Source organism: Tiliqua scincoides, chromosome 2 (assembly GCF_035046505.1).
Source record: "Tiliqua scincoides isolate rTilSci1 chromosome 2, rTilSci1.hap2, whole genome shotgun sequence".
NCBI lineage: Eukaryota > Metazoa > Chordata > Lepidosauria > Squamata > Scincidae > Tiliqua > Tiliqua scincoides.
The window spans coordinates 268,532,320-268,559,240 of record NC_089822.1 but is presented as its reverse complement, the minus strand read 5'-3'; the positions used below and the strand labels follow the sequence as shown (position 1 = coordinate 268,559,240).

The window sequence follows — 26,921 nt, the reverse complement described above, 5'->3', positions numbered from 1 at the left end:
CAGCCACCACTGCCCAGGACCACCTGGGTGGCACAGCCCACCACCCGCGCGTCCAGGAGCAGGCCGGGTGCAAGAGCACCCCGAGCCCCGTCCCCAGTGGGAGCGCAGCCCCCACCAGCACCGCCTGGCACGTCACCCTCCGTGTGCTGAGCAGCAGCTCTGTCTTGGCCAGAGTTGAGCGAGGCTTTGCCCTCCTCCAGCCTGGCACAGCCTCCAGACGCCCATCCAGAACTCCTGCAGGCTCCTCGGCTGAGGACTAACAAGAAAGAAGGCGCTGGGGCCACCTGCCTCCTGAGGGTGCCACAGCCAAACCCTCGGATGATCCCCCCAACTGCAGGTAGATGGTGAGAAGCGCAGGGACGGAAACCAAACCCTGTGGGCACAGCAGGCCCAAGAGGCAATTTGGATTCGGGAGCAAAAAAGACAGGAGCAGGTCGAGGAAATGCCTTTTATTCACAACTATCTGGTGTGCTCCCTGGGCATTTGGTGGGCCGCTGTGAGATACAGCAAGCTGGACTAGATGGGCCTATGGCCTGATCCAGCTGTTCTTATGTTCTTAAGAGCCATGGAGGTGATGTGGGCCAATGTAGGGGGATGCATCCCCATCTGCTACCTGAGTTAACCACCTTGGCTAGCCTTATGGACAGATTTTAGAAATGGGCTATGTCAGAACACCAATGCAAGGGAGGGCACCAGGATGAGCTCCCTTGTTATCTGGTGTGCTCCCTGGGGCATTTGGTGGGCCGCTGTGAGATACAGGAAGCTGGACTAGATGGGCCTATGGCCTGATCCAGTGGGGCTGTTCTTTATATTTATTATATTGTTGGCAACCTTCAGTCTCAAAAGACTCTGGTATCGCGCTCTGAAAGGTGGTTCTGGAACAGCGTCTAGTGTGGCTGAAAAGGCCGATTCGGGAGTGACAATCCCTTCCACGCCGGGAGCAAGTGCAGTCTGTCCCTGGTCTGTCTCCCTGGCTATGGGCCTTCCTTCTTTGCCTCTTAGCCTCAGACTGTTGGCAAAGTGTCTCTTCAAACTGGGAAAGGCCATGCTGCACAGCCTGCCTCCAAGCGGGCCGCTCAGAGGCCAGGGTTTCCCACCTGTTGAGGTCCACTCCTAAGGCCTTCAGATCCCTCTTGCAGATGTCCTTGTATCGCAGCTGTGGTCTGCCTGTAGGGCGCTTTCCTTGCACGAGTTCTCCATAGAGGAGATCCTTTGGGATCCGGCCATCATCCATTCTCACGACATGACCAAGCCAACGCAGGCGTCTCTGTTTCAGCAGAGGGGCTGTTCTTATGTTCTGATGAAAAGACTGTGCAACTCAGGCCCAAATCCGACCCCGCTTCCAGCACTGGCACAGCGGCGCCCATGGGGCGTGCGCTGCATCCTGCAGGTGGGGGGCACTCAAGAGGCCTCCTCGAAGGAAGGGAATGTTGCTTTCCTTCCCTGGGAGCTGCACTGCCCTGGTGTCAGTGCTGGAAAGTGGGTGAGGAGCGGGCGGCTCTGCTTCTCTCCTCCCGCCCCAGCCAGGGGCTGATCTCATGGGGCGCTACCCGTCCGGCTGCCGCGCCCCGAGCGCTGCGCTGCGCTGCGGAGACGCGGACTGTTCGACGGCACCGCGGGCGCTGCGCCTGGCCAAGCCGAGCCCTGCCGCAGAGCGAGCGAGAGCGGGAGGCGGAGCGGAGTGCCGGCCGCGGAGGCTGCAGCGCAGGCCCCCGACAGTCTCCAGCCCCCTTCCCCGGCTGGAGGGGAGGCAAGGCAGCGAGCGAGCAGGCTCCGCTTCGCCCCCCGCCGCCCCGCGCTTCGTGCAGGGCAGGCTTGGCACCGGAGACGGGCGCCCGCCGCCCCCCACGGGGAGCTGTGGTGAGTCCCGAGTCCTTGGGGGGCGGGGGGGGGGAGCGGTGGCGTAGCTGGAGGGGGGCCGGAGCACCCAGTCGGGCAGGGAGCGGGGCTGGCAAGCGGCTCCCCCCGCCGGGAAGGGCTCCGAAGGGAAGGGCCGCTTGCCCGCTCCCTGCCAGACTGGGTGCTCCGACCCCCTTGCAGCTACGCCACCGGGGGGAGAGCAGGGCCTCTGAGAGGGATTTGATCAGGGGGGACAGAGTTTCTTTGGGGTGAAACAGAGTGGGGGCGGCAGAGGGGTGGGCAGATTGGGGGCAACAGGCAGGGGGAAAGTGGCCACAGCCGGAATAACCTTTACAGCCCAGGTCTCTCAGGCTTCCCAATGCAGAGCGCAGGTCCATCTGCCTGTCAGGCGTTGGCAGCGAGATGCAGTCATATGGGAAACCAAACCACTCCAAAGCCTCTCTAGCATCTTTCCAATGCAGCAAAGCACTGCAGGAGACGAGGAGCATCGTGCTGAGGGTCACACCAGGATGGAGAGTGTCCTGCGTGCCCCAACACTGGCTTCTGCAGCAGCTGTGTCCCTGAGCTCCTCGACGCTCCTTCATGGGAAGCAGATCCACAAGCCAAGGAGCTACTGCAGCAGGCCAGCTTCCTCCCCAATGTGACACTGTCAAGGGTTGCATGCGTTCCTGGGCCTGACCTGTATGTCTTGTGGCAGTAGCCGCCACCATGTGCCCACCCTAATGCTCCCAGCATCCCAGTCTGGGTGAGATCGGAAAATGTCAGATCCCAGGACATTTCTGGGCCCCTCCTTTGGCTCCCAGGCCCCCTTTAGACCCTGGGCCTGGGTATAAATTACCCCCTTTACCCCTCCTCTCCTAGGCCCTGGCAGAGAGCAGGGGAGGGTCAGGGGGGCTGCAGAGAGCTAGACCAGGGCGGGAGCCCCACAGCCCCCCATGCAAGAAGCAGGGAGACTGAGCAGCCCGGCAGGGGAGAAGCACTCCCCCCCCCAGGAGTATCTCTAGGGAAGTGACCCCAGAATGGTCCAGGGAGCCCCAATTTCTGCACTCTGCCTGCTGCCACTACATGCTGTGTAGTGTAAGCAGTGGGGAGCACATGGCCAGGAGTTCCAAAGGCTTCACACACACCCCCCCCACTGACTCCTCTTAATACAAGCAGTGGGGAGCCCAAAATGTGTGGGGGGCAGCGCTTCACTTTGGAAGGAAGGCCACATGGCCCCACAGCTGCCTGGCACAATTTGACCAAGCCCCACACAGAGAACACAATGGGGGGGGGGACTGGGGAAAATAGCACAGTCCTGGACAGAGCACAGCCAGAGCATCTCAGGTGACCAAGGGAGGAGCCAAGTGTGGGAACCTGGGAAGCAGTGGCTGCCCCTGCTGGGAACTGGAGCTCTGCTGCAGGACTCCTTGGCCTGGAAGGCGCTTTGCAGCTACTGTGGTTGGGAATGGAACCTTCATAGATAGCAGGAGTCTACCTCACTTGAAAACATGACATGTTCAAAGGCTGAGTTCAGCCATTTTCAACCACTGTGCTGTTGCACATTGGTGTGCCGCGAGTGGTCCACAGGTTTGCCACAGGAATTTGAAGGAGGGTCATTTATTAGTAGGGCCATTGGGGGATGGTTTGTCTTGTCAATTGTCAAAAACCTGATGGTGTGACTTGACAATTTTAGTGCCTTGTTAGGTGCTGTGAATATCGCTGGCTTAGCTGGTCTCATCCAAATATTGCAACACTTCTCTTCCCCCTCTCTGGCTGTGAGTTTTGTGCTCTTTGATTTGTTCTGATGTGGTGGCCTTAAAGGTGCTGCACCCCCCAAGAGAAGGGCAAGGCCTTGTTTTTTCTAAGCAGATGCAAACAGCATTAGATGCTGAAGGGAAATGCAGTGGTTTCTTGGTGGTCTGTGTTTGAATCTCAGTGTAATCTCTCCTTTGTTACAGGGAGAAGCCCCAGTCCATTCCTGGAATCATCTCCTACTCCCAAGTTTTAAAAAGTCTCCCCATCCTGTGAGACAAACTCATAGGAGAGGTGCTTGGCGAGCACTTTGATGGACTCAGAGGGACCACTGATCATCGTGAGACGGTAGTTGGAAGGAGAGCCAGACAATCGATCGTTGTCGGAGGTTGCTTTGGAGTGCGGCTTGAGGGTGGATGAGCCGAACACGGCTGCCCCACGCCAAGGAAGAGACACTGAGACCACTGAGGCTGGGGGCAGTGGGGAATTCTGTGAAAGAACCATGCAGAACGTCCTGGGAAAGGATACCCTCAGCGCACCTGTGCAGCAGCATGAATGCTTCAGGCGGTTTCTCTACCAAGAGGCTGGGGGGCCTCGGGAGGCTTGCAGCCAGCTCCATTCCCTTTGCCGCCAGTGGCTGAAACCGGAGCAGCACACCAAGAACCAGTTGCTGGACCTGGTGATCCTGGAGCAGTTCCTGGCCATCCTGCCCCCAGAGATGGAGAGCTGGGTGAGGGGATGTGGGCCGGAGACCAGTTCCCAGGTGGTGGCGCTGGCAGAAGGCTTCCTCCTGAGCCAGGCAGAGGAGGAGAGGCAGGAGGGGCAGCAGGTGAGAGTGTTTCCTCCTGGTGGTTCCAAGGGGCTGATGGTGTCTATACCACTCATACAAAGTGGGGCAGGCCCCACTCCTGCTACTGTGCCTGGCCCATTCCTGTGCCTGGCCCATAGGAGTGTCATTCCTGTTTCAGGGGCAGGAGCTGAGACCAGGAACAAGAGTATCTTGAAGTTTTCCACCATGTCTGAACTTGTTCCAAGCCCTTTCCCTGACCTGAGTCCTTTTTCTGATTCTCCCCCCAATTCCTGTCCTGGGAAGGCGCAGCTGGACAACAGAGAGGCACCGCTGTTCCAGAGGCAGGAAGGTTACGGAAGCACCGCTTTGCTGGGTGAGGCCTGGGGTGGGAGAGTATTTCCAATTTGTGTCCATCTCCTGAGGATGCCTGAAATCTTACTCTGGTATTCCACCCCCCTGAGTCTTTTGGAGACATGTTCCATTTGACTCTCTCACACAATCCAAATTTGTGTTTCTGTCTCCTTGTTGCTGGTGACCGTAACTCACAGTGTGTGTTCTCTGGTATTAAGCCTTGCACAATATACTCGATGTTGTTGAGTCATTCACAATACCTATGTGGTTACTAACATCTCAGATGCACAACCGTGTACAAACGTGTTTCCATCTCAGGTGATCAGATGGCTCTGGTGACTCACCCTGGCTCCTCTCTTCCTTGTGTCAGAGTGTCAGAGTGGAAATGGCTTCCTTGCACCCTGATCAGGTAGGGGAAGAAGCTTTGGGGAGCTGGGGAGCGGCCAGACTGTGTTCCTCTGTCCCCTTCGCATATCTTGGGCTCTGACAGGATCTTGGTCTCTCAGACGGCGAAATCTGCCTGTTTGAACAGCTGTGGATGCCACTCTGGAGGTGCCCATCTCCCAGGGGGGGGTCCCCATCAGTTTCAAGAGTTTATCACATTGCTGCTTTCAATTGTGTCAGGTCATCCCCCCAAAGCAACAGCCCCTTCCCTTGTGAGTGGAAGGACCCTTGAGTTATGTGTCAGGGGAAATGGTTTCCTTCTTTGTTCAAGGTCTGATGTCCTTTGAGGAGGTGGCTGTGCATTTCACAGAGGAGGAGTGGGCTCTGCTGGATCCAGACCAAAAGGCTCTGCATTCGGATGTCATGGAGGAGAACTGGGGAATTGTGGTCTCGCTAAGTAAAGTTCCTTTTCATTTATATATCTTGTTCTAAAATGTTAAAAATGACTATTTTAAGCTTTTTTGCTCACTTGAGTGAGCAGTGCAGTTTCTCCCGCCCTTTTCTGCTCTGGCAGGATTTTGTTAAAGTCCTATTGAAAAGTCATATTTTGTTTTGTTAAAGTTCTATCATATTTTTTTTAAGTCCTATTGAAAAGTTATATTGAAGTCATATTGAAAAATTAACAAAGTAAGAAACAATTCTTAACTTCAATTCAAAATATTAAAATACATGAAGAGCCCTCCATTTCCCGTCTTCAAACATTTTGATTGTGCCAAAAAATTCAAAGCAGTGTGGCAGTGGCTGTTGAATCTTCCTTACAACAACCCTGTGGGGTAGGTTACGCAGTGACTCTTCTAAGACTATCCAGTCAGCTTCCTGGCTCAGCTGGGAGTGAAACTGGATCTCAATCAAATGCTCTAGTCAAACCAAGCAACAGAGACAATTGAACATGTGGAAGGTTCTGCTTCCAATCCCGTCTTATTGATTATTTCTTTTCCAGAACACATAACTTTGGTTATTTGCTGATTTGAAACTGCTTTTCTAAGTGTCTCTTACCTGTTTTCTCTTTTTGTTCCAGCAGGTGCTGGGCAGAAAATGGAAAAGGAGCAAGCTCCACGCAGAGTGTTGTTGGAAAGAGTCAGAGAGAAGAGCAAAACAGAAGCAAGGCATGATACCTTCCAAGCCATGAGACTCCAAGAACAAAGAGGCAAAGGAAAGGAAGGGGGTCAGTGTTCTGTGTGTGGGAAAAACTTCAGTAGGACATCAAGTCTTTATGATCATTGGAAAATCCACAGTGGGGAGAGACCACATCAGTGCTTGGAGTGTGGAAAATGCTTCCCTCAGAGTACACACCTTCTTTCACATCAGAGAATGTGAATGCTGTTTCACACAGCAGGTGTCATATAAATGCTTGGAATGTGGAAAGGTTTTTAATCACTCTTATCATCTTACTTTACATCAAAAAGTTCACACAGGGGAGAAGCAGCATAAATGCCTAGAGTGTGGAAAGAGCTTCTATCTGCATAAACCAGCACATCAAGGAGTTCACTCTGGTGAGAAGTCATATAAATGCTTGGAATGTGGAAGAGCCTTCCGTGTTCGTAAAGACCTTCTTGTACATCAACGAACCCACACGGGGGAAAAGCCCTATAAATACTCGGTGTGTGGAAGGTGCTTCAGTCAGAAAGGAAACCTCACTTCCCATTATCGAATCCACACAGGGGAGAAGCTATATAAATGCTTGGAATGTGGCAAAAGCTTCTGCAGCTCATCAGATCTTACAAAACATAACAGGGTCCACACAGGGGAGAAACCATATAAATGCCTGGAATGTGGCAAATGCTTCAGTGACTCTGCAGTGCTTTCAAGTCATAACAGGATCCACACAGGGGAGAAGTCATATAAATGCCTGGAATGTGGAAAGAGCTTCTCTCTTCACAAACAACTCACTGCACATCAAGGTGTTCACTCTGGTGAGAAACCATTTAAGTGTTTGGATTGTGGGGCTTCCGTATGCATAGAGACCTTCTTGTACATCAACGAACCCATACGGGGGAAAAGCCATATGCATGCTTGGAGTGTGGAAGACGCTTCAGTCAGAAAGGAAACCTCACTTACCATTATCAAATCCACACAAGGGAGAAGCTCTGTAAATACTTGGAGTATGGAAAGTGTTTCAATGAGAAAGGCGGCCTGACTTCCCATAATGGCATCCACGCAGGCACATGAACATTTAGAGCAGGGATCTCCAACCTTTTCAGCACGAGGGCCGGTTCATACATCTGACTCAGTGTCAAGGACTGGAAAATAAATAAATAGTAATGTGAAGTGCTGAGTGTTGATTGGCTACAGTAAGTGGGTGGGGGTGGAAGGAAGACGGGAGCAGAGAGTAAAACAGACTTGGACAGGAGGGGGGGAAATGGATTTTGAAAAAGCATCAAGCAACCTATGATGCAAATAACAAAATTTTTTTGTCTCAGTTTCTGCTCCATATAAATTGAACATAGACATTGACTTTAATTTACAGGTGTGTCCTGGTATCCATGGGGCTTCCATTCTGGATCCCCTTCCCGCAGGTACCGCAGACACCTGTCCCTTCCCCACCCCCGCACGTGATTTAAACTTAGCAGCGAGGGGCAAAGTTCTTCCTTACACGAGGTCGCTACGAGTTGAGGAGGTTGTAGTGACCTTCAGGTCGCCTGCAGGCAGCCTCGTCTCTTGCAAGTAACTAGACAGAGCTTAACAGGCAGTGGACCTTAACCACTTCCTGTTAACCTCGGTCTAGCTTTTTTTTTTTTTTTTAAGGGCCAGGTTCCCCCCTGCCCCTGGCCAGCCCATTAGGTTGTTTAGGGTCTTACCTCAGCCAAAGTTCCTTAAAGGAGAAGGCTGCCTCCCGCTGATACCAAGGCACACCTGTATATTTACATTCCAGGTCTCCCAGCATTGGTATATATCTCATTCTGCCACTAGTTGTGCTGAATGTGTAATCCAATGTGATGGAATGCTCTTTTTCCGTTTCATCACATTACGTTCAGCACCTCTAGTGGCAGAATGCGGGATATACCCAGAAGTGTAATAGAAACTCCATGTTCAGAGGAGGTTTCTTCTCTCCTTTTCCTTTAGTATAAACCAAGCCTAAAAATAAAATTTTGGATTTATGTCACTGCCGTGAGCAAACAGTCTTCTCCTGAGAAAACTCCTTTTTTTCCTTCAAAAGGCAGCTTTCTTTGTTTACTGAGGCTGACCTAGGAAGCAGCCAATCTCCATTCTAACTGCGTATCACACACAGTCTCCCCCTTTCGGATCTAAACTGGAGTCCCATCATGCCTCGTGTCACCAGAGGACAAGGGCCTTGGTGGAAATCCAGATCGTGTCTGATCCTTGGTCCAGTTCTGTTCACCAGCTGTGGTTGAGACTGTTCTAGATTATACCCTTATATTGAACACTAGACGCTGTTCCAGAACCACCATTCAGAGCGCGATACCATAATCTTTCGAGACTGAAGGTTGCCACCAGGGTGGCTGGCTAGTCTTGAGCTGAGATGTCTCCCCTTGGGACCTACCATGCAGGAAGGAGCAGAGCTCCCAGAGACCAGTGCCTCCAAATCTCGTCCCTATGAGGCAGATCAGGGGCACCGGTTTCAAAGCTAGATGTTCTACCCTGTCTTGGGGGCGGTGGCCGGGGGTTCCGTAGGCTCTGGGAGGAAGGGAGGCTTGGGGGGTACAGAGTGGGGAGAATTGTAAGGCTCCAGAGGGAGGATGCATGTTCAAGACAATCTGTGATGATTTCTGACAGGGGAGTTTAGCCCCCTAGCCTCTCTCATTGCTAGATCTGATTCAGTTTTGAAAAGGTGCTGAGGTTTAGGCCTGCTTGCAAGCTGAGTCCCCTGTCCTGGAAGCCTCATCTCTGGATTCTGGAGGTGCTGAAGTCAAATATGGAGACAGAGAGACATTGTACTCTGAATATGCTCAGAGGCCCTCTTTCCTTTTCCCTTTCTCCCTTGTGCTTAACTTACTGCTGTTAACTTGCTGTGACCTGGCCAAATATGGGTTATACAACGGAGAGCTTGCCACTATTTCCCTTCTGTTTTTATGTTTGTTGGGTGGAAAAAAGGAAGAAGCTGATTGAAGCATAAAGTTCCAGTTGAGGAAAATGGAGGGAGAAAAAACAGAGTTTGTGACCCCTGGAGCTGTTGTGGCTCACTGGAGCAGTCCCCTGTTTGCATGAGGAAGGTTCCTGGCTCAATCTCAGGTGACCCGGTGTAATGTCCATAGCGGGAGGCAGCCCCTTCCCTGGGTTGCCACCGAGTGCGAGGGGCTTACCCAGTCGATGAACAGAGGTCGGCAGTGGATTAAGGGACGAGGGGCAGGTATAGTTGCTCGACACAGGCGGTTTAATTGCGTCAGCCATTTTACATTCATGTGGACTGTTACGTCACAGACCACCGTACATTATGCTGACACGTACCGTCGTCGTCTGGTAGGCTCCGGACCCGACCCTTCCTGTTCCTTGGTGGTCTCAGCCTGAGCTTTTCGCCCAGCGTCTCTGGGCCAGGGGTCAGGGCTCTTGAGGGCTGCAACCCTGCTGGTCGGGGTCAGGCTAGCTGGCCTTAGGAGGGCCCCCGATGCCTCTGTGCTTGTCCCCTGGGCAGCTGGCCACCATGGGTTATAGTCGGCTGCAAGCCCCTGTCCCAATAACCCCGTCTGTCCAGGGGTCGCCCTCTGGGTCCAGGCTGGTCCTGGGTCAGGGAGATCTCCGCCCCAGCCTCCTCTCTCCAGGGCAAACCTCAGCCCTCTCCCTCTGGAGGCCTCTCTCTTGCCCCTTAGGCAGGGGTGATTTTCCCCCTCTGGTTCCCTCTGGCCTTCCCTCCCTCAGGAGAGGAGCCTCCTCTCTCCTCCCTCTCCAGGTTTCTTATGAGGCCAACCCCAGCTGGTCCTTGCCCCTACTCCCAGGTAGGTGTTCTGCAAGGGACCCCAGTCCTGATGGCACTTGGGTCTTACCCCTGAGGAGGCCTCTACCCTAGAGGAGATCCCTGCTCCTGGGGAGCTTTTGGCCACCCGAGCTGGGCCCAGGTGACACCCGGCCAGAGAGAGGGTCCTTCCTGGAACCTGAATTGCTGCTACCAGACAGTGCTGAGTTTGAGCCACCGAGGCCTGGGCAGCAGCTGAGACTTTGATCCGAACTCAAATCCCTGCTAGTATTAAACTTCTCTAGGTGTCTGTTGGGACCCAGTCCCCGTTTATGGACTCGCTGCAGTTTGAAATGAAGTTGATCAGAACTGAGATTGTAGTTTTAAATTTAAATTAAGTTTTTGAATCTCTGCCTCTTCAAGCAACCTGGGCCAGCCCCTGAACAAAGTGTCTCCCAGCCTTGTTGTAAGGATAACCTGGAAGATGGTGAGGAACTGGGGTCAGCTGTTAAGCTTTGCAGGGGTTTGAACCTAGTCAACCAACCTTCAGGCCACTACTGTGGCCCCTCCTTTATCTGTTGGCTTGGAATCTGGGGTATCTGCAGAAATTGGTATCTGTGGGGAGATCTGGATCCCCTGCAGATATCCCTCTCACTGACCTGCAAGATTGTTGCCTTGTAAATGGAAGGAGGAAGCAGCGTTCCATTTTAAGTTCCTTGCATGCCCGGTCCATAAATGAGGCCAACTGAGATGGTTGCCTCAGGCAGCAGATTGGGGGGGGGGGAGGTGCTGTGGAGGGGAGTGCTGAGTGAGAACAGTGGAGCGTGGGGGGGAGCAGAGGCTGGCACATCATCGGGGAAGGGTGGCAGCATTTGGCAGGCCGCCTCCAGAGTCTTGGCAACTCACCCACCCTCATTTGGTCTGCTCCTGATGAGCAGCCATTGTTTGAGAGGTTCCTTCCCAGAAGGAGAAAGGAACCAGGAGGCCCTGTCTGGTTATGCTGGGTGGTTTCCCAGTCCGGTTGGCCTCCCTGCTGCCGCTGCTGGTCCTGCCTTCTTCCTGTGTCCATCAGTACAGCTTCTTTCATAGGCCGGCTTTTCAGCCTCACTCTGTGAGATGCACGGGGAGCTGTGACACAAAGGAGGGGCTCAGAGATTCTCAGTCAGACCCAAGAGTTTCCAGGATGGGGAGAAAAGTGCCTCCGGTTCAGAGTCCCCTTGGGGGTCTCCCTTGTGGGGGTGCTGAGCTCTGCAGGGGGCAGCTCCTAACAGCTCTTCTTCCTACATCCATCAGTAGTTTCTCCAGCTTCTACGAGCTTTTGGCACCCTTGGAGGACCCCACAGGGCTGGCCAACTGAAGTAGCCTCCAGTCTCCCTGGGGAGGTGGAGAAGGAGACTGCTAACAGGGCTACTCTGCAGGGAAGGGGGCGGCCCAGACCCTCCTCCCTCCCTCCCTCTTCACATCAGTTGCCCCATCCAACATGCCCCCTTCCAGCTGCCTGGTCAGGATGTGTCTGGCTCTCCCTCCTCGCCACCCCTATCTGGGGCTGTCCCTGACTGACCTGGGTCGGGTCCCCTTCCGCCCTCCACCAGTCCCCACACTCCCCGGGATCCCTGCAGCCAGCATGTGGGGGCCATTTGGCCCTTCCACTTCTGCCCCTTCCTGCTTGGCCCCTCTAAGCAGCACTCACTGTTTTAACCCTTAGACCTTAGACTGAGCAGCTGTCCCCCATCCATTCCCCCCCCCCCGGCCTCCCTCAGGGATCCACCAGTGGGTCTAGAGTCTGCTGGGTGTGGGGGGGAGCTCCAGGGGAGAAGGCAGAAACAGAATGAGGGGAGGGGAGGGTGGGGACAGCCAGAAAAGTCCTTGGAGCCCAGGTCTCCCATGCGGAGGCCAAGTCTACCTCTGCCTGTATGGGGTCAGCAACAGGATACAGTCCTTGGCTTTCCCCTACTACTGTATCCAGCTGTCAATGCCCTACAGGCATCCAATTCCTCCGGCTCTCCGAAGTCTCTTCACTAGAGAACATGATTGCAGAGAATGAGCACTGAGGTTGGCCCTGGAATGGAGAGTCTCCTGTCCTGTGTGCCCCAAAACGTCCTTCTGTAGCTGTCAGTACATTTGTGGCTTGCTCCTTCCCTCCTCTCTGAGCTTCTCCCCGACCTGCTTCACTGAAAAATGGAGCCAGGAGTTGGTGCAGGTGGGAAGGCAGTAGTTCTGCCATCAGAAAGTGATGTTGCCATGGGAGGCACGCAAGCTCTCTCAACCCATGTGCAAAGCATGAAGAGTGTGGAGAGCAAAAGCATGCAGGTTGAGAGTGCTTGCATGCCTCCCAAGGTGGCGACACTTTTCAGAGGACTCCAGCAGGGAGGCTCTGCCCCACCTGCTATGTGAAAATCCCCTTTTGCCTTTCAGCTGTGATTTTCTCTATATATATCTGGTTATGCTATTATGGACTATAATATCATTCAAGCTAAACTGTTCTCCCAGCATAACAGGCCACATTGCCAGGACTCTGGTCAAGCCACAAGCTCATGGTTACACAACCACCACCACCCCATAGTCACACATTATGGGAGGAAGTCTTGTGTCTTAAATCACCGTTTAAGTGTCTCCTACATTACTGTATTCAGTGTATTGTTTTAACCCAATCACTGTGTAAGTACTGTATGCAAACTTGAACTGCCTTCTTGTGTTGCTGATTCATTGTATTGTTTAAGTTCCCCCCATCTAGGAAGCCAGCCATAGACCCCACTAAATTTTACTGATAACTGACATCCTGATCCCCATTCAGATGTACACATACTCCAAGCACCCAGCTGTGTGGTAGTAATCAAGCTAGCATCTAGCTCAGCACTGTCTCCCAACCCCTTTTAAGTCAGGGCTTCCTCTCTCTCTCTCTCTCTCTCTCTCTCTCAGGACCAACACATCTGTGTTGGGTCAGAGGGTCCTCTCCCCAGGACTATCCCCCCCAACTGCTCTACAGGACAGGTAACTATCTTGCACCTGGAACTCTTTTCCTTCTCTCTTCCCCCCCTTTTTCTCCCCTTCTCTCCCCATCTTTAGGTAGCAGCTAGGGTTGGCAGAGCAGGGACCCCTAAAGCCTTCCCTACAACCCCCCTTTCATTTCTGATTTCCTCGGATGCACCAAATACTCTTCACACACAACCACCATGAAAGCTTGGTACCAAGAAATACATTTCTCCATGTGCATTATGTATACCTTTGTCCTTTTGTAATAAAACTATAATCTTTTATTGTAAGTTATCTTTCTCTCAGTCTCCTCTTTAAGCAAAGGGAATTTCTCTGCATTATGCTATCTTGTTATCCAGCCTACGATCCTCATGTTCCAATAAGGGCAGCGTAATAATTCCCCTAAACAAGACAGCCCTTTTGGTAACACACCTACCTTCCCACCTTCCTGTGCCACCCTGACCTCTATTTCCAGGAGAGTTCCAGGTTCTGTGGCTCTTACAGGGGAGGGACAATTTGTTACTATAGACCAGTGTTTCTCAAACTAAGTGGGTCATGAGCCAATTTCAGGTGGGTCTCATTCATTTCAATATTTTTAATGTTAGACTTGATGCCACCTTGGTATGTGGCTGCATCTGGGGAAATGTTACAGACCTGTACTTTTAACAAGCTACTATATATATTCTTTTAACAGTGATAGTAAATGGGATTTACTCCTGGATGTGGCCAGCCAAGGATTGTTAAAAACTGTCCTGCTTGATGATGTTGCTTCTGGTCATGACATCACTTCCGGTGGGTCCTGACAGATTCTCATTCTAAAAGTGGGTCCTGGTGCTAAATGTGTGAGAACCACTGCTATAGGCAGTTGCCCTAGAAACAGAGCCACACCACCCAGAGATTTTCAACTGTTGTGCTCCAAACTCCGGCAGCATGCCTTTTGCTGCACACCAATGTGCCGCGGCACACTGGTTGAGAATCACTGCTATAGATTCCACCAATTGGATGGAAGGAAGTGGCATCCAAGCAGTAACATGAGCAGGGCTGACCCTACTCAAGGCTCTTTGTTGCTCTGTTCCCCAATGACAGGCTCACCAGATTTATGCGCCTGGCTGAGAATTGCCTCACAACTGCTGGCAGCCTTGACAGCAATTGGGCGAACATCCTCAAGAAGGAATGACCAACACAGAGTCTTGCGGCCAGTTGCTGCTGAGAAGGGCCAAAACAAGCAGAACGTGTAAACTTGCTCTCAGAAGACTGGCACAAAGAAGTTTTATTCTGCATCTTCGCAGGCCCTTTCCTCTTGCCCTGACAAGGTGATTTTTTCCCCTTAGACCTCGCAGATCATTTCTCAGTCTTGCGGACCGCCTGTGGTCCCCAGCCCACAGGTTGGGAACCAGTGATGTAGCGCCAATGGCTGGAGGCTCTGTGTGCATGTCAGGCCCACACAGCCTGCACCGGTGCTTGTAAGGTGGCTGCAGGGGGAGATTAGTGTTTCGGAGCAGGTCAGGCAAGGGGTGTTTTGGGGGAGGCAAGGCTAGATCTTAGAGACAGTGTCATACATCAATCCTATCCCCATTTCCCCACCCCAAAACATCCCCTGCCTCTCAGTCTCATGGCTTATGCTAGCAAAATAGCCATACTAGGTCTCAGGAGACTCATTGATGGCCAGATGGCCTATAGAGAGGTAAGCAGAAAATATTTTTACTTACTTTTCCCAGGCTGAAAGATGGTGCAGGGTGCCATTTGCATTGTGAGGACACCATAGCTCAAACCCTTGGGTGACCTTCTCCAAGGTCTTCAGGTAGATGCTGAGAGGCATAGGGACAAAACCATACCCTGTGGGACACCGCACAGCCAAGAGGCAAAGATTCATTTGGGTTTGGGAGCAATAACACAGAAGTCGGTCACAGACATGCCTTTTATTGGCAACACTCAAGCACAGTCACCAATCGCTTTGAACAGAAGGCAAACAAAACAGGATAGGACGGCCCTTCACCACCACCACTTCAGCCTCTGGGTGCACCAGTTCAGCACAAACATCATTGCAAGTTGCTTCCGATGGTACTTCCAATAGGTGGATGACGGAAAGAGGTACAGCAAGGGGCAAATGCTGAGAAACACTGGTCTATGTCAATGCTCGCTGATAAGGGGCTCAGGGCTTCTTTATATACATTTCTATGCCTAATAGTAGCATATTTACACTGCGGTTAAATAGTAGGAGATGAGAAACATGTTAGGGGAAAACCGTTAGAAACACTTGTTCAGGCAAACTGGGTCCCTCCATGGCAGATGTCTGACTTGAAGCAATGCCCGGTATTTGAAGGCAAGCAAGAGACAGAAGACCACTTACGAAATTGAAATATAGTAGACCCTTGGAATCCATTCCAGAAACCCTCCCCACAAGGATACCAAATTAAACAGATAACTGAATTGGGGGGGGGGAGGCAACACAGTGCTGCAACAAATTATCTGGGGGCTGCAGCCTGCCCTCCAGAGGTCGCACTTGTCTCCTGGTCTCCTCAAAAGGCCTCTCAGATGCAAATGGAAGGCACTTCTGGTTATATCCGGGAGGTCCTCTGAGGTCCTCCAGTCACAGGCTCAGCCTCCACAGATATTCAAATCCCTCGATGTCAGCCCCATGGATAAGGAGGACCCACCATGTCGAGAATAGATTAGTCTACAAGACCCTAAAACGGATTCACTAAATTTGACATCCACTAAAATTGAGTGTTGGGAGAGTTAGGACAGACAAAAGAAAATATTTCTTTACTCAGCGTGTAATTGGTCTGTGGAACTCCTTGCCACAGCATATGGTGTTGGCATCTGGCCTGGATGCCTTTAAAAGGGGATTGGACACGTTTCTGGAGGAAAAATTCATTATGGGTTACAAGCCATGATGTGTATGTGCAACCTCCTGATTTTAGAAATGGACTATGTCAGATGCAAGGGAGGGCACCAGGATGCAGGTCTCTTGTTATCTGGTGTGCTCCCTGGGGTATTTGGTGGGCCTCTGTGAGATACAGGAAGCTGGACTAGATGGGCCTGTGGCCTGATCCAGTGGGGCTTTTCTTATGTTTTTACCCTTAAGATGAAGACTCAAAACTGGCACAAAGGGGAATCTCTATAGGATGTCCCAAAGTCTCCCCCAGCTTTTGCTGACAATGGGAGCCATTTCCACCCTCCAAACATTTATATGTCTTCTCCCCTGTGTGGATTAGATAATGGGAAGCAAGCTTCCCTTTCTGAATGAAACACTTGCCACACTCAAAGCATTGATATGGCTTCTCCCCTGTGTGGGTTCGATAATGGGAAGTAAGGATCCCTTTCTGACTGAAACACTTTCCACACTCCAAGCATTTATAGGGTTTCTCTCCTGTGTGGATCCGATAATGAGAAGTGAGGCTCCCCTTCTGAGTGAAACACCTTCCACACTCCAAGCATTTATAGGGCTTCTCCCCTGTGTGAATCCGTTGATGTATAAGAAGGGTTATACGATCATAGAAGCCACTTCCACACTCCAAGCATTTATATGGTATCTCCCCTGTATGGATCTTGTTGTGTCTTTTGAGTTCCGATGTGTCACGGAAGCTTTTCCCACACTCCAAGCATAAATACGGCCTCTCCCTTGTGTGGATTCGATAATGGGTAGTGAGGTTTCCTTTCTGACTGAAACACTTTCCACACTCCAAGCATTCAAATGGCTTCTCCCCTGTGTGGGTTCTTTGATGTACAAGAAGGTTTCTACGATCACTGAAACCCCTTCCACACTCCAAGCATTTATAGGGCTTCTCCCCTGTGTGGCTTCTTCGATGCACAGTGAGGTATGAGCTCTCACTGAAGCTCTTTCCACACTCCAAGCATTTAAATGGCTTCTCACCTGAGTGAGTTCTTTGATGCAGAGTCAGACTTGTGCTCGCATTGAAGGCCTTTCCACACTCCAGGCATTTATATGGCTTCTCCCCTGTGTGGGTTCGCTGATGTATAAGAAGCTTTCCACATTCATTGAAGCCCTTGCCACATTCCAAGCATTTAAAAGGTTTCTCACCAGTGTGAACTCTTTGATGAGCAGTGAGTGATTTGTGCAGGTAGAAACTCTTTCCGCACTCCAAGCACTTATAGGGCTTCTCCCTTGTGTGGATTTGATAGTGGGAAGTGAGGTTTCCTTTTTGTCTGAAGCTCTTTCCACACACCAGGCACTTATATGGCTTTTCTCCTGTGTGGATTCTTTTATGTTTCCTGAGATCCGATCCATCACGGAAGCTCTTTTTACACTCAAAGCATTTATAGGGTTTCTCCCCTGTGTGGATTCTTTTGTGTTTCCTGAGGCCCGATCTCTCACGGAAGCTTTTTCTACACTCAAAGCATTTATATGGTTTGTGCCCTGTATGAATTCTTTGATGTAAAATAAGACGATAGGATTGAGGGAAAGTCTTTCCACATTCCAAGCATTTATAGTTCTGCTGTATGTGGATTTTCTGATGTGAAATAAGGTGTGTACTCTGAAGGAAGCATTTTCCACACTCCAAGCACTGATGTGGCCTCTCCCCACGGTGGATTTTCCAATGATCGTAAAGGCTTGATGTCCTACGGAAGTTTTTCCCACACACAGAGCACTGACCCCCTTCCTTTCCTTTGCCTCTTTGTTCTTGGAGTCTCATGGCTTGGAAGGTATCATGCTTTGCTTCTGTTTTGCATCTCTGCTCTCTGACTCTTTCCAACAACACTCTGTGTGGAGCTTGCTCCTTTTCCTTTTTCTGCCCAGCACCTGCTGGAACGAAGAGAGAAAACGGGTAAGAGACATTAAAAAAAGCAGTTTCAAACTAGCCAACAATCAAAGCTAAACATTCAGATAGTGAAACTATAAGAAGGAAACAGATCCTTCCATGTGTTCAGTTGTGTCTGTTGCTCGGATTGACTGCAAGGTGGTGTGGTATTGAGATCTGGGTTGGGACTCTGGAGACCCAGACGCACCCCCAGTTCAATTAGGAAGCTGATTGGATATTCTTAGGAAAGTAAAAGGCTAGCCTACCTTATAGGGTCCAGTCAAGTCAATTTATCAATATTCTTTTCTTAATATTTATAATAATTAATAATATTTTATTCTTTTTAACTAAATGGAGAGCTCTCCCCTCAGCATATGTTGAGGGTTGCTACAGAAAGAGCCCTATCCCTGAAAGGATTTGCCCCTGTGGCTCAGGCGAGGTGGAAACAATTGAACACGTTTTGTTCCACTGCTCATTTGATCACGGGATACGTGCTACGTTTATTACTCCCCTGATTAGGAAATTTTCAGGCCTGCCCGATGAGGAGATAGCCAAGGAACTTCTTAAGAGAGCTAACCCACACTTCACAAGAGGGAGTGTTATTTTCTTGGCAGCTGCCTGCAAAACCCGCAAGAGTATTATTAGTTACTCTGAGCGGCCCGCTTGGAGGCAGGCTGTGCAGCATGGCCTTTCCCAGTTTGAAGAGACACTTGGCCAACAGACTGAGGCAAAGAAGCCAAGAAAGAAGGCCCGTAGCCAGGGAGACAGACCAGGGACAGACTGCACTTGCTCCCAGTGTGGAAGGGATTGTCACTCCAGAATTGGCCTTTTCAGCCACACTAGACGCTGTGCCAGAACACCATTCAGAGCGCGATACCATAGTCTTTCAAGACTGAAGGTTGCCAACTACTACATTATTAGTTATGAGAAAAAATTCTGATGGTCATCTTTTCTGCTTTCCGGTTTTTAGAATGATGAACATTTAACTGTTAAAATTTTTAAATTTTGTTTGCACAGGCAATGTTGCTACATTTTGTTCATGCTGGTCTCTGACCATATTAATAAATTGACTTGCCTACCTTACAGGGTTGTGAGGAAGGTTCAGCTACCTCTGCTGCGCTGCTTTGGCTCCCAGCTCAAGCAGGAAGTTGACTGGATAGTCTTCGGAGATTCACTAGCCTACCTTACAGGTTTTTTGGGCAGGAAGATTGATCTGCCGCTACCACACTGCTCTGAATGTCTTGGCACACTCCAAATTTTGAAGGCAAGAAATAGGGAGGGCTCCTCAGGTGTTTTAATATTTTGCATTGAAATTAGGGAGTGTTTGTTAATTTTTCCATCTGTTAAAGATGGAAATACTTTAACAAAATCCCGCAAGAGCAGAAAAGAGTAGGAGGAACTGCACTATATCAAAAGACCAAGAAAAGGCTAAAACAACAGTTTTTAGCATTTTAGAACAATAAATGAAAAGAAGGAGCCTTACCAAGCGAGGCCACGATCCTCCAATTCTCCTCCATGACTTCCATGTGCAGAGCCTTTTGGTGTGAATTCAGCAGAGCCCATTCCTCCTCTGTGAAATGCACAGCCACCTCCTCAAAGGACACCAGACCCTGAACAAAGAAGAAAACGGTTTTTCCTATCTGATAACTTGAGGGTCCTTCCACGTACAAGCACTGTCTGGAAGGGGAGTTAAAGTAGAACCAGAGCTCAGGGAAGGTGTTTGTAGCATTTGGAGGGATGGCCTCACTCAGTTGAAGACAGCAACCTGGTTAACCTTTGAGATTGATGTGGACCTTCCTGGAAGATGGGTATCTCCGTGAGAGGCACCCGCAGCTCTCTGAACCAACAGATTTCCCTGACTGAAAGGGAGAGACCAAGAGTCCTTCAGGGTCCAGGAGGTGTCCAGAGGACAGAGGCACATGGTCCTTCCCCTACCTGATTAGGCTGCATGGAAGTCGCTTTCACTGTGGCACACCAAAGAGAGGAGCCAGGATGAATCACCGGAACCAATTCACCACCTGAGATGGAGACACATTTGTACACAATTGTGCATCTGAGCTGCTGAGAACAAGCTGGTCTCTGTGTAGGTATTGGGAAAAATTCACAGTGCTGCTTTAATTGTATCAAGCACACTGTGCAAGGCTCAATACAGGTACAACACATGCTGTGAATTATGATCGATGGCAACACGGAGTCAGAAACACAAACAGACTGAGGGAGAGGGTCTAGCTAAGCATCTCTCCGAAAGACTCAGGGGTATGAAAAAGCAGGGCAAGGATTTGAGGTCCTCAAGAGATGGAAACCCCACCCCTGGCCTCACCCAGCAAAGCAGGGCCTCTGTCACTGTCCTGCACAGTCCACCGGAATAGCGGCCTCTCTCTGCTGTCCAGCGGGGCCTTCTCTGCCTCCGGGAAAAGAGCAGCAACTCCTGCCAGCTCCAGTGGGGTCTGAAACACAAGAGGGGACCCCAGGACAGGAATTGGGGGAAGAATTAGAAAAAGGAAACAGGTCAGGGAAAGGGCTTGAGACAAGTCCAGACATGGTGGGAAACTTCAGGATATTCTTGCCCTAATCTCGGCTCCTGCCCCTGAAGCTCCTATGCTGGGGATGAAACAAGGAATGGGCCAGGCACAGTAGCAGGAGTAGCAGGAGTAGCAGTAGCAGGAGTAGCACAGGAGCAAATCTCCACTCTGCAAGATCAGCAGGAGCAGATCTCCACTCTGCAAGATCTGCACAGACACCGTCAGCGCCTTGAAAACACCAGGAGGAAACACTCTCACCTGCTGCCCCTCCTGCCTCTCCTCCTCTGCCTGGCTCAGGAGGAAGCCTTCTGCCAGCGCCACTGCCTGGGAACTGGTCTCCGGCCCACATCCCCTCACCCAGCTCTCCATCTCCGGGGGCAGGATGGCCAGGAACTGCTCCAGGATCACCAGGTCCAGCATCTGGTTCTTGGTGTGCTGCTCCGGTTTCAGCCACTGGCGGCAAAGGGAATGGAGCTGGCTGCAAGCCTCCCGAGGCCCCCCAGCCTCTTGGTAGAGAAACCGCCTGAAGCATTCATGCTGCTGCACAGGTGGGCCGAGGGTATCCTTTCCCAGGTCCTTCTGCATGGTTCTTTCCCAGAATTCCCCACTGCCCCCAGTCTCAGTGTATCTTCCTGGGCGAGGGGCAGTTGAGTCCAACTCTTCCATCCTGAAGCCACGCTACAAGGCAGACTCCAACAACGACAGTGTGGCTCTCTTGCCAATTTCTTCTGGCAGCGCTCAGTGGTACTATTGAGTCTGGCAAAGTCCTTGCCAAGCAGCTAACTTTTCCTCTGATTTCGTCTCTCAAGATGGGGAGTCTTTTTTAAAGCCAGGAGGAGGAGATGATTTCAGCAAATGACTGGGCTTCTCCCTGTAATAAAGGAGCTGATCAGTGACCCCCACAAAACCACTGCATTGCTCTTCAGCAACTAATACTTATTTGCATCTACTTAGAAAAAACCTAGACTTTGAAACTAGACTGAAAAAACCTAGACTGAAAAACCTATAGACAACTAGACTGAAAAAACCTAGACTGAAAAAACCTAGACAACTAGACTGAAAAACCTAGACTTTGCCCTTCTCCTGTCCAACCCATTTCTGCCCAGCACACAGCTGTACGTATTTCATCCCTGTTGCATATGTGCAATGTTGGGCAGAAATAACTTAAGGCCAGGTTGACCAGACATCCTCTTTTCCCAGGACATGCCCTCTTTTCTTAGCCTTGTGTCCTGGAAAAGAAATTAAATGTCCTCTTTTTTGCTGTACATGGGCCCCTCTTTGGCAGCGCATAGCCTTCTTGTCATGAATAAATTATGTTTAATAAATTATATGTAATACAAGTTGAGCCTCATTATTTGTGGGTTCGGTTCCAAGCACTCAAGTGGATGGTAAGACAATCCATCAATCAGTCTTCCTCCAAGTGCTTACAAAGGCCCTTCATTGTTCCTCCCTTCACCAATGCAAAGTGATCACCTTTCTTTCAGGTGCTCAGGGGAAAGGGATGGGTCTTCTGGAGAGAGAAGGATTGATGGATTGTCAGCCAGCTGCTTGCTCGCACTCTCTCTCTCTCTCTCTCTCTCTCATTATGGAGGCTGTTGTTAAAGGACTGTTCAGTTTTTAAAACTGATTTTAAAGGGGTGCATTTTTCCCCTCCTCCAGGGATCAGCACATTCCTTCTCATTTGCAGGGGCCATTCCTGTGGAGTCAAATCCCTGTATAAAAAATCCGCGTATAGGCTGGACCTGTAGTTTCAAATTTAATAACAAGTAGCACAGTGTTTGAACTAATCACATGAAATCACTATTATGAATGTTTTTAGCTTTCATTTTGTCATGTCCAACACTCCTCTTGGCTATCCTGCATTTGGGGTGCCTGGTCCTCTTTTGCAGTCATGACACCTGGTCACCCTGCTCAAGGCCGCCACCACCACCACCAAACAAACCCCAAGAGCAGGAAACTCCCAGCCAGAGACGAGGAGGAAAATCTTGCAATACTTGAATGAAGTCAGCTCAGCCTTGGAACATGGCAGCTTTCAAGTGAGGTAGACTCCTGCTGTCCATGGAGGCTCTACTCCCAACCAGGGGCGCTGCAAAGCGCCTTCCAGGCCAAGGAGTCCCGCAGCAGAGCTCCAGCTGCTTGGCTCCCCCCTCGGGATGTGGGATGCTCGGCTGTGCTCTGTGCAGGGGGGGTGCTACTTTCCCCAGCCCCCCCCCCCGCTCTCTCCTGTCCTCCAAGCGAGAGTCAGGCGCTAGCTGAAAGTGAAGGGGGGGGTGAAGCCTTCGGAACTCCCGGCCACGTGCTCCCGCTGCCTTGCCAGCAGGCCGCATGCCGGAATCGGGGCTCCCCGGACCGTTCTGGGGTCGCCTCCCCGGAGATGCCCCTGGGGGAGGGGGCGCTTCTCCCTGCCGGCCCCCCGCGCCGGGGCTGGCGGGCTGCTCAGTCTCCCGCTTCTTGCACGGGGGGCCTGCGGGGTCCCTCCCTGGTCCAGCTCCCCCAGACTCACCGCAGCTCGGGGGGGGGGGGCGTCCGTCTCCTCTGCCAAGCGGGGGGGGGGGGCGGCGGGGCTGCAGGCGAAGCGGAGCCTGCTCGCTGGCTGGCTGGCTGCGGCACCGCCTCCCCTCCCCAGGCCGGGCAGGCGCGGAAGGGGTTGGAGGCTGGCGGGGGGTCGGGCCGGCTCGGGCTCCGCCTCTGGCTCAGCCCCCGACCAGCCCTCCGCTCCCCCCCCCCGCCCGGTGCCAGCCCAGCGCAGCCCGCCCCTCGCTCCCCCGGGGTTTGGGTCTCCGCAGGGACCTCTCTCGGGGGCTGCCTGGGTCACTCTGGCCTCAGCAACCCTTTACCCAGTGGTTGGCACACTTTTAGCAGCAGGACCCACCTTTTAGTACGAGACCCACCAGCAGTGACATCATCAAGCAGGACCATTCGGAACAGTCCGAACCGACCCGCGCGCTTCCCCGGGAGTCAGCACCATTGATGATCATTGTTCAAAGCAGAGACATTGTAGCCTCTTCAAAGTCCAGATCTGTAACATTTCCCCAGATGCAGTCGCAGACCAGGGTAGCATTAAATATAAAATACACATGGGGACCCACCTGAAATTGGCTTGCGACCCACCTACTGGGTCCGGATCCACAGTTTGAGAAACACTGCTTTACTCTAAAAGATGCAGAGGGCCCCACTAAACCCTGGAAATCATCATTTACTGAATTAAACGTAGCCCAGTCCACAGATATGGCAGGCACTTGATTTAACATCTAACTATAGCTTAGGATGGACCTCTATAGGCTATAAGCCTTAGGAATGGACCTCAACAAGTAGGAAACTCTGGCATCTGAGCGGCCCGCTTGGAGGCAGGCTGTGCAGCATGGCCTTTCCCAGTTTGAAGAGACACTTGGCCAACAGTCTGAGGCTAAGAGGCAAAGAAGGAAGGCCCATAGCCAGGGAGACAGACCAGGGACAGACTGCACTTGCTCCCATTGTGGAAGGGATTGTCACTCCCGAATTGGCCTTTTCAGCCACACTAGACGCTGTTCCAGAACCACCTTTCAGAGCGCAATATTTCTTTACTCAGCATGTGGTCGGTCTGTGGAACTCCTTGCCACAGGATGTGGTGCTGGCGTCTAGCCTAGACACCTTTAAAAGGGGATTGGACAAGTTTCTGGGGGAAAAAATCCATTATGGGATACAAGCTATGATGTGCATGTGCAACCTCCTGATTTTAGAAATGGGTTATGTCAGAATGCCAGATGCAAGGGAGGGAACCAGGATGATGTCTCTTGTTATCTGGTGTGCTCCCTGGGGCATTTGGTGGGCCGCTGTGAGATACAGGAAGCTGGACTAGGTGGGCCTATGGCCTGATCCAGTGGGGCTGTTCTTATGTTCTTATGATACCAGAGTCTTTCGAGACTGAAGGTTGCCAACAACTATAGCAGGTGGGGGTCTGTCTCGCTCTGCGTTCCATCTGGTTCGAGGCACCCGAGTGTCACATTTGTTAAGAGACATCACATGTTTATAAACAGATAGTACAGGCTTCTTCTTCTTTCCTCACTGCCTCTAGGAGTACTTCTCACAGTAAGGGAGCCTGAGAGGTAGGTAATGCCACTGGACCACGTTTAGACTATAACAGATGCTGCAGTCAACCAACAATGGTGGTTCATACCTAGTCATCAGCCTTGAAAATTTAGTTCATTAAATTTCTACCCCACTTTATCTGAACATAATGACATAAGAACAACCCCACTGGATCTGGCCATAGGCCTAATTTATCAATGAGGTCTGAAACATCTTCTCTTTTAACCTCTATCTGACTTAACTCCTCAGTTAGGAGGGGCCGTTCGGGCATCGGTATCTGCCCGAGGTCTTCTGCCGTGAAGACAGATGCAAAGAACTCATTTAATTTCTCTGCCATCTCTAAGTCTCCTTTTATCTCCCCTTCCCCTCCCTCACCATCCAGAGGGCCAACCGCTTCTCTGGCGGGTTTCCTGCTTCTAACATATTTGAAGAAGCTTTTATTATTCCCCTTCATGTTGCTGGCCATGCGTTCCTCATAGTCTCGCTTGGCCTCCCCTATCACCTTCTTACATTTCTTTTGCCACAGTTTATGTTCCTTTTTATTCTCCTCATTAGGGCAAGACTTCCATTTACGAAAGGAAGCTTCCTTGCCCTTCACAGCCTCTCTAACTTGGCTGGTTAGCCATGCGGGCACCCTCCTGGATTTAGTGGAACCCTTCTTTCTTTGCGGTATACACCTCTGCTGGGCCTCTATTACTGTTGTTTTAAGCAGCCTCCATGCACTCTGGAGAGATTGGACTCTTTTTACCCTCCCTTTCAACCTCCTTCTAACCAGCCTCCTCATTTGGGGGAAGTCTGCCCATCGGAAGTCAAGACTTTTTGTTAGAGATTTGCCTGGTATTCTTCCCCCAAGGTGCATGTCAAAACGGATCGCAGCATGATCACTGTTCCCCAATGGCTCAGTAATGTTTACATCTCTAACCAGGTCCTGTGTACCGCACAATATTAAATCCAGAGTCACCTGTCCTCTGGTGGGCTCCGTGACTAGGTGCTCTAAGCCACAGTCATTTAGCATGTCATTTAGCATGATCTGCCCAAAGGACATTCAAAGGGGCTTACAACATAAAATCACAATAAAAACCATAAACATTAAAAACCATAAACATTAAAAACCTACTTAAAACATGGCAGCATTACAAATATCACATTAAAAAGACAAAGAAAATAATAATAAAATCTCCTGATCTTGGCCTTGGTCTAGCCTAGCACAAAAATTGCCCTATCAGTCCACGTCTTCCCCAGAAAGGATTCCTTCCCCAAATGCGGCCCACCAAATGCCCCAGGGAGCACACCAGATAACAAGAGACCTCATCCTGGTGCCCTCCAGATTCTACGAGAAAGTATAAATCTGCAGCTAGACTCATGCATCTGGAGTTGAGAAGAGGTGTTGGAGTTGATGTAACTCCGTCTGCTGTCCAGAGGGGGCAGGATGCAGGATGCTGTCTAGAAGGGGTGAAGCTATGGCCCAGTGAATCTACTGTTTTTTACCTCTTCTCTCTGTGATCCTTGTGGGGGTTTGACCCTAACCCTTTATCCTTCCTTCTCCTCTGAGCACTTCCTTCTCTCTTGTCCTCTAACCACTGACCTGTTAAGATGGCACAAAGCAGGACTCTGATGCCCACGCCATCTTGAGCACATGGCATGCAGGGCGAGGAAGCTCTAGAGCCTTGCTATCTAAATAATAGCTGAACCTCTGATACTAATCAGATGCTGTAAATATGCTGTAAAAACACTCAGTGGAACTGTAAGTAAACAACTTCTTTTTTGTAACTTTAACAAGCCATTGTTAAAGTTGCCTCTTTGCCTTTTTCCATTGAATAGCAGTCAGCCGGGTGAGGGAGATTCTCTGGGGTGATACCCAAAAAGGGGGGTTTGCTGCTTAAGCTCCTCTGCTTCCCCCCAAAGAGGAAACTACTTTTAATTTCCTCCAACAAAAGCTTGGAAGCAGGGCAGAGGGTTTCCCTGATAGAGTGCTGTGCCTCTTTGGGAAATGAGTCCCTACCTAAACTTTGAGCCTGGGGAAAGGCAGCATATAAATCTCAAGCGCTCGTGCAAATTCCTCCACTTTTCTCTGATCCCAGGTCTTGCTGGTATCAATGCGAGGTCTTCCTTCCTTTTTCGTGTGGTACAATCGCTTTGTTTGCAGTTTCACTCTGCTGCACACCAGGGAGTGGTCAGTGTCGCAGGCAGCACCTGATAGCTGCGTGTGATCTTGATGCTGGGAAGGCTGGAGCGTCTGGTGAGAATCAGGTCGAGCTGATCTTGAGCACATGGCATGCAGGGCGAGGAAGCTCTAGAGCCTTGCTATCTAAGTAATAACTGAACCTCTGATATTAATCAGATGCTGTAAATATGCTGTAAAAACACTCAGTGGAACTGTAAGTGAACAACTTCTTTTTTGTAACTTTAACAAGCCATTGTTAAAGTTGCCTCTTTGCCTTTTTCCATTGAATAGCAGTCAGCCGGGTGAGGGAGATTCTCTGGGGTGATACCCAAAAAGGGGGGTTCACTGCTTAAGCTCCTCTGCTTCCCCCCAAAGAGGAAACTACTTTTAATTTCCTCCAACA

General features: G+C 50.9%; 1 protein-coding gene and 1 pseudogene across 2 annotated transcripts; one reads left to right on the top strand and one right to left on the bottom strand.

Annotated features, from left to right (window-relative positions):
* The first annotated feature begins 4,096 nt into the window (after positions 1-4,096).
* On the top strand, positions 4,097-7,447 carry LOC136639173 (zinc finger protein 436-like; annotated as a pseudogene).
* A 7,473-nt stretch (positions 7,448-14,920) lies between these two features.
* On the bottom strand, positions 14,921-22,875 carry LOC136640356 (zinc finger protein 271-like). Of its 2 annotated transcripts, none has more exons than XM_066615419.1 (6): positions 22,790-22,875; positions 20,545-21,157; positions 20,085-20,211; positions 19,700-19,782; positions 19,248-19,374; positions 14,921-17,769 (listed from the first exon to the last, which is right to left on the bottom strand). In XM_066615419.1, the coding sequence occupies exons 2-6, from the start codon at positions 20,950-20,952 to the stop codon at positions 16,085-16,087; spliced, it is 2,430 nt and encodes an 809-aa protein (XP_066471516.1). In that variant the 5' UTR covers positions 20,953-21,157; positions 22,790-22,875; the 3' UTR covers positions 14,921-16,084. The 2 variants fall into 2 exon arrangements, with proteins under 2 accessions (XP_066471516.1, XP_066471517.1); XM_066615420.1 differs by having other exon boundaries at positions 14,921-17,766.
* Between the last annotated feature and the right edge of the window lie 4,046 nt (positions 22,876-26,921).

What these genes read in the sequence shown, in the direction of transcription:
- LOC136640356 (XM_066615419.1), bottom strand. Translation starts at nt 20,952, where the DNA reads ATGGAAGAGTTGGACTCAACTGCCCCTCGCCCAGGAAGATACACTGAG. An exon ending in CTTCCATGCAGCCTAATCAG is followed by an intron (nt 19,375 to 19,699) that starts GTAGGGGAAGGA and finishes TTCTTTGTTCAG; the next exon opens with GGTCTGGTGTCCTTTGAGGA. An exon ending in GAGGATCGTGGCCTCGCTTG is followed by an intron (nt 17,770 to 19,247) that starts GTAAGGCTCCTT and finishes TCTTCGTTCCAG; the next exon opens with CAGGTGCTGGGCAGAAAAAG.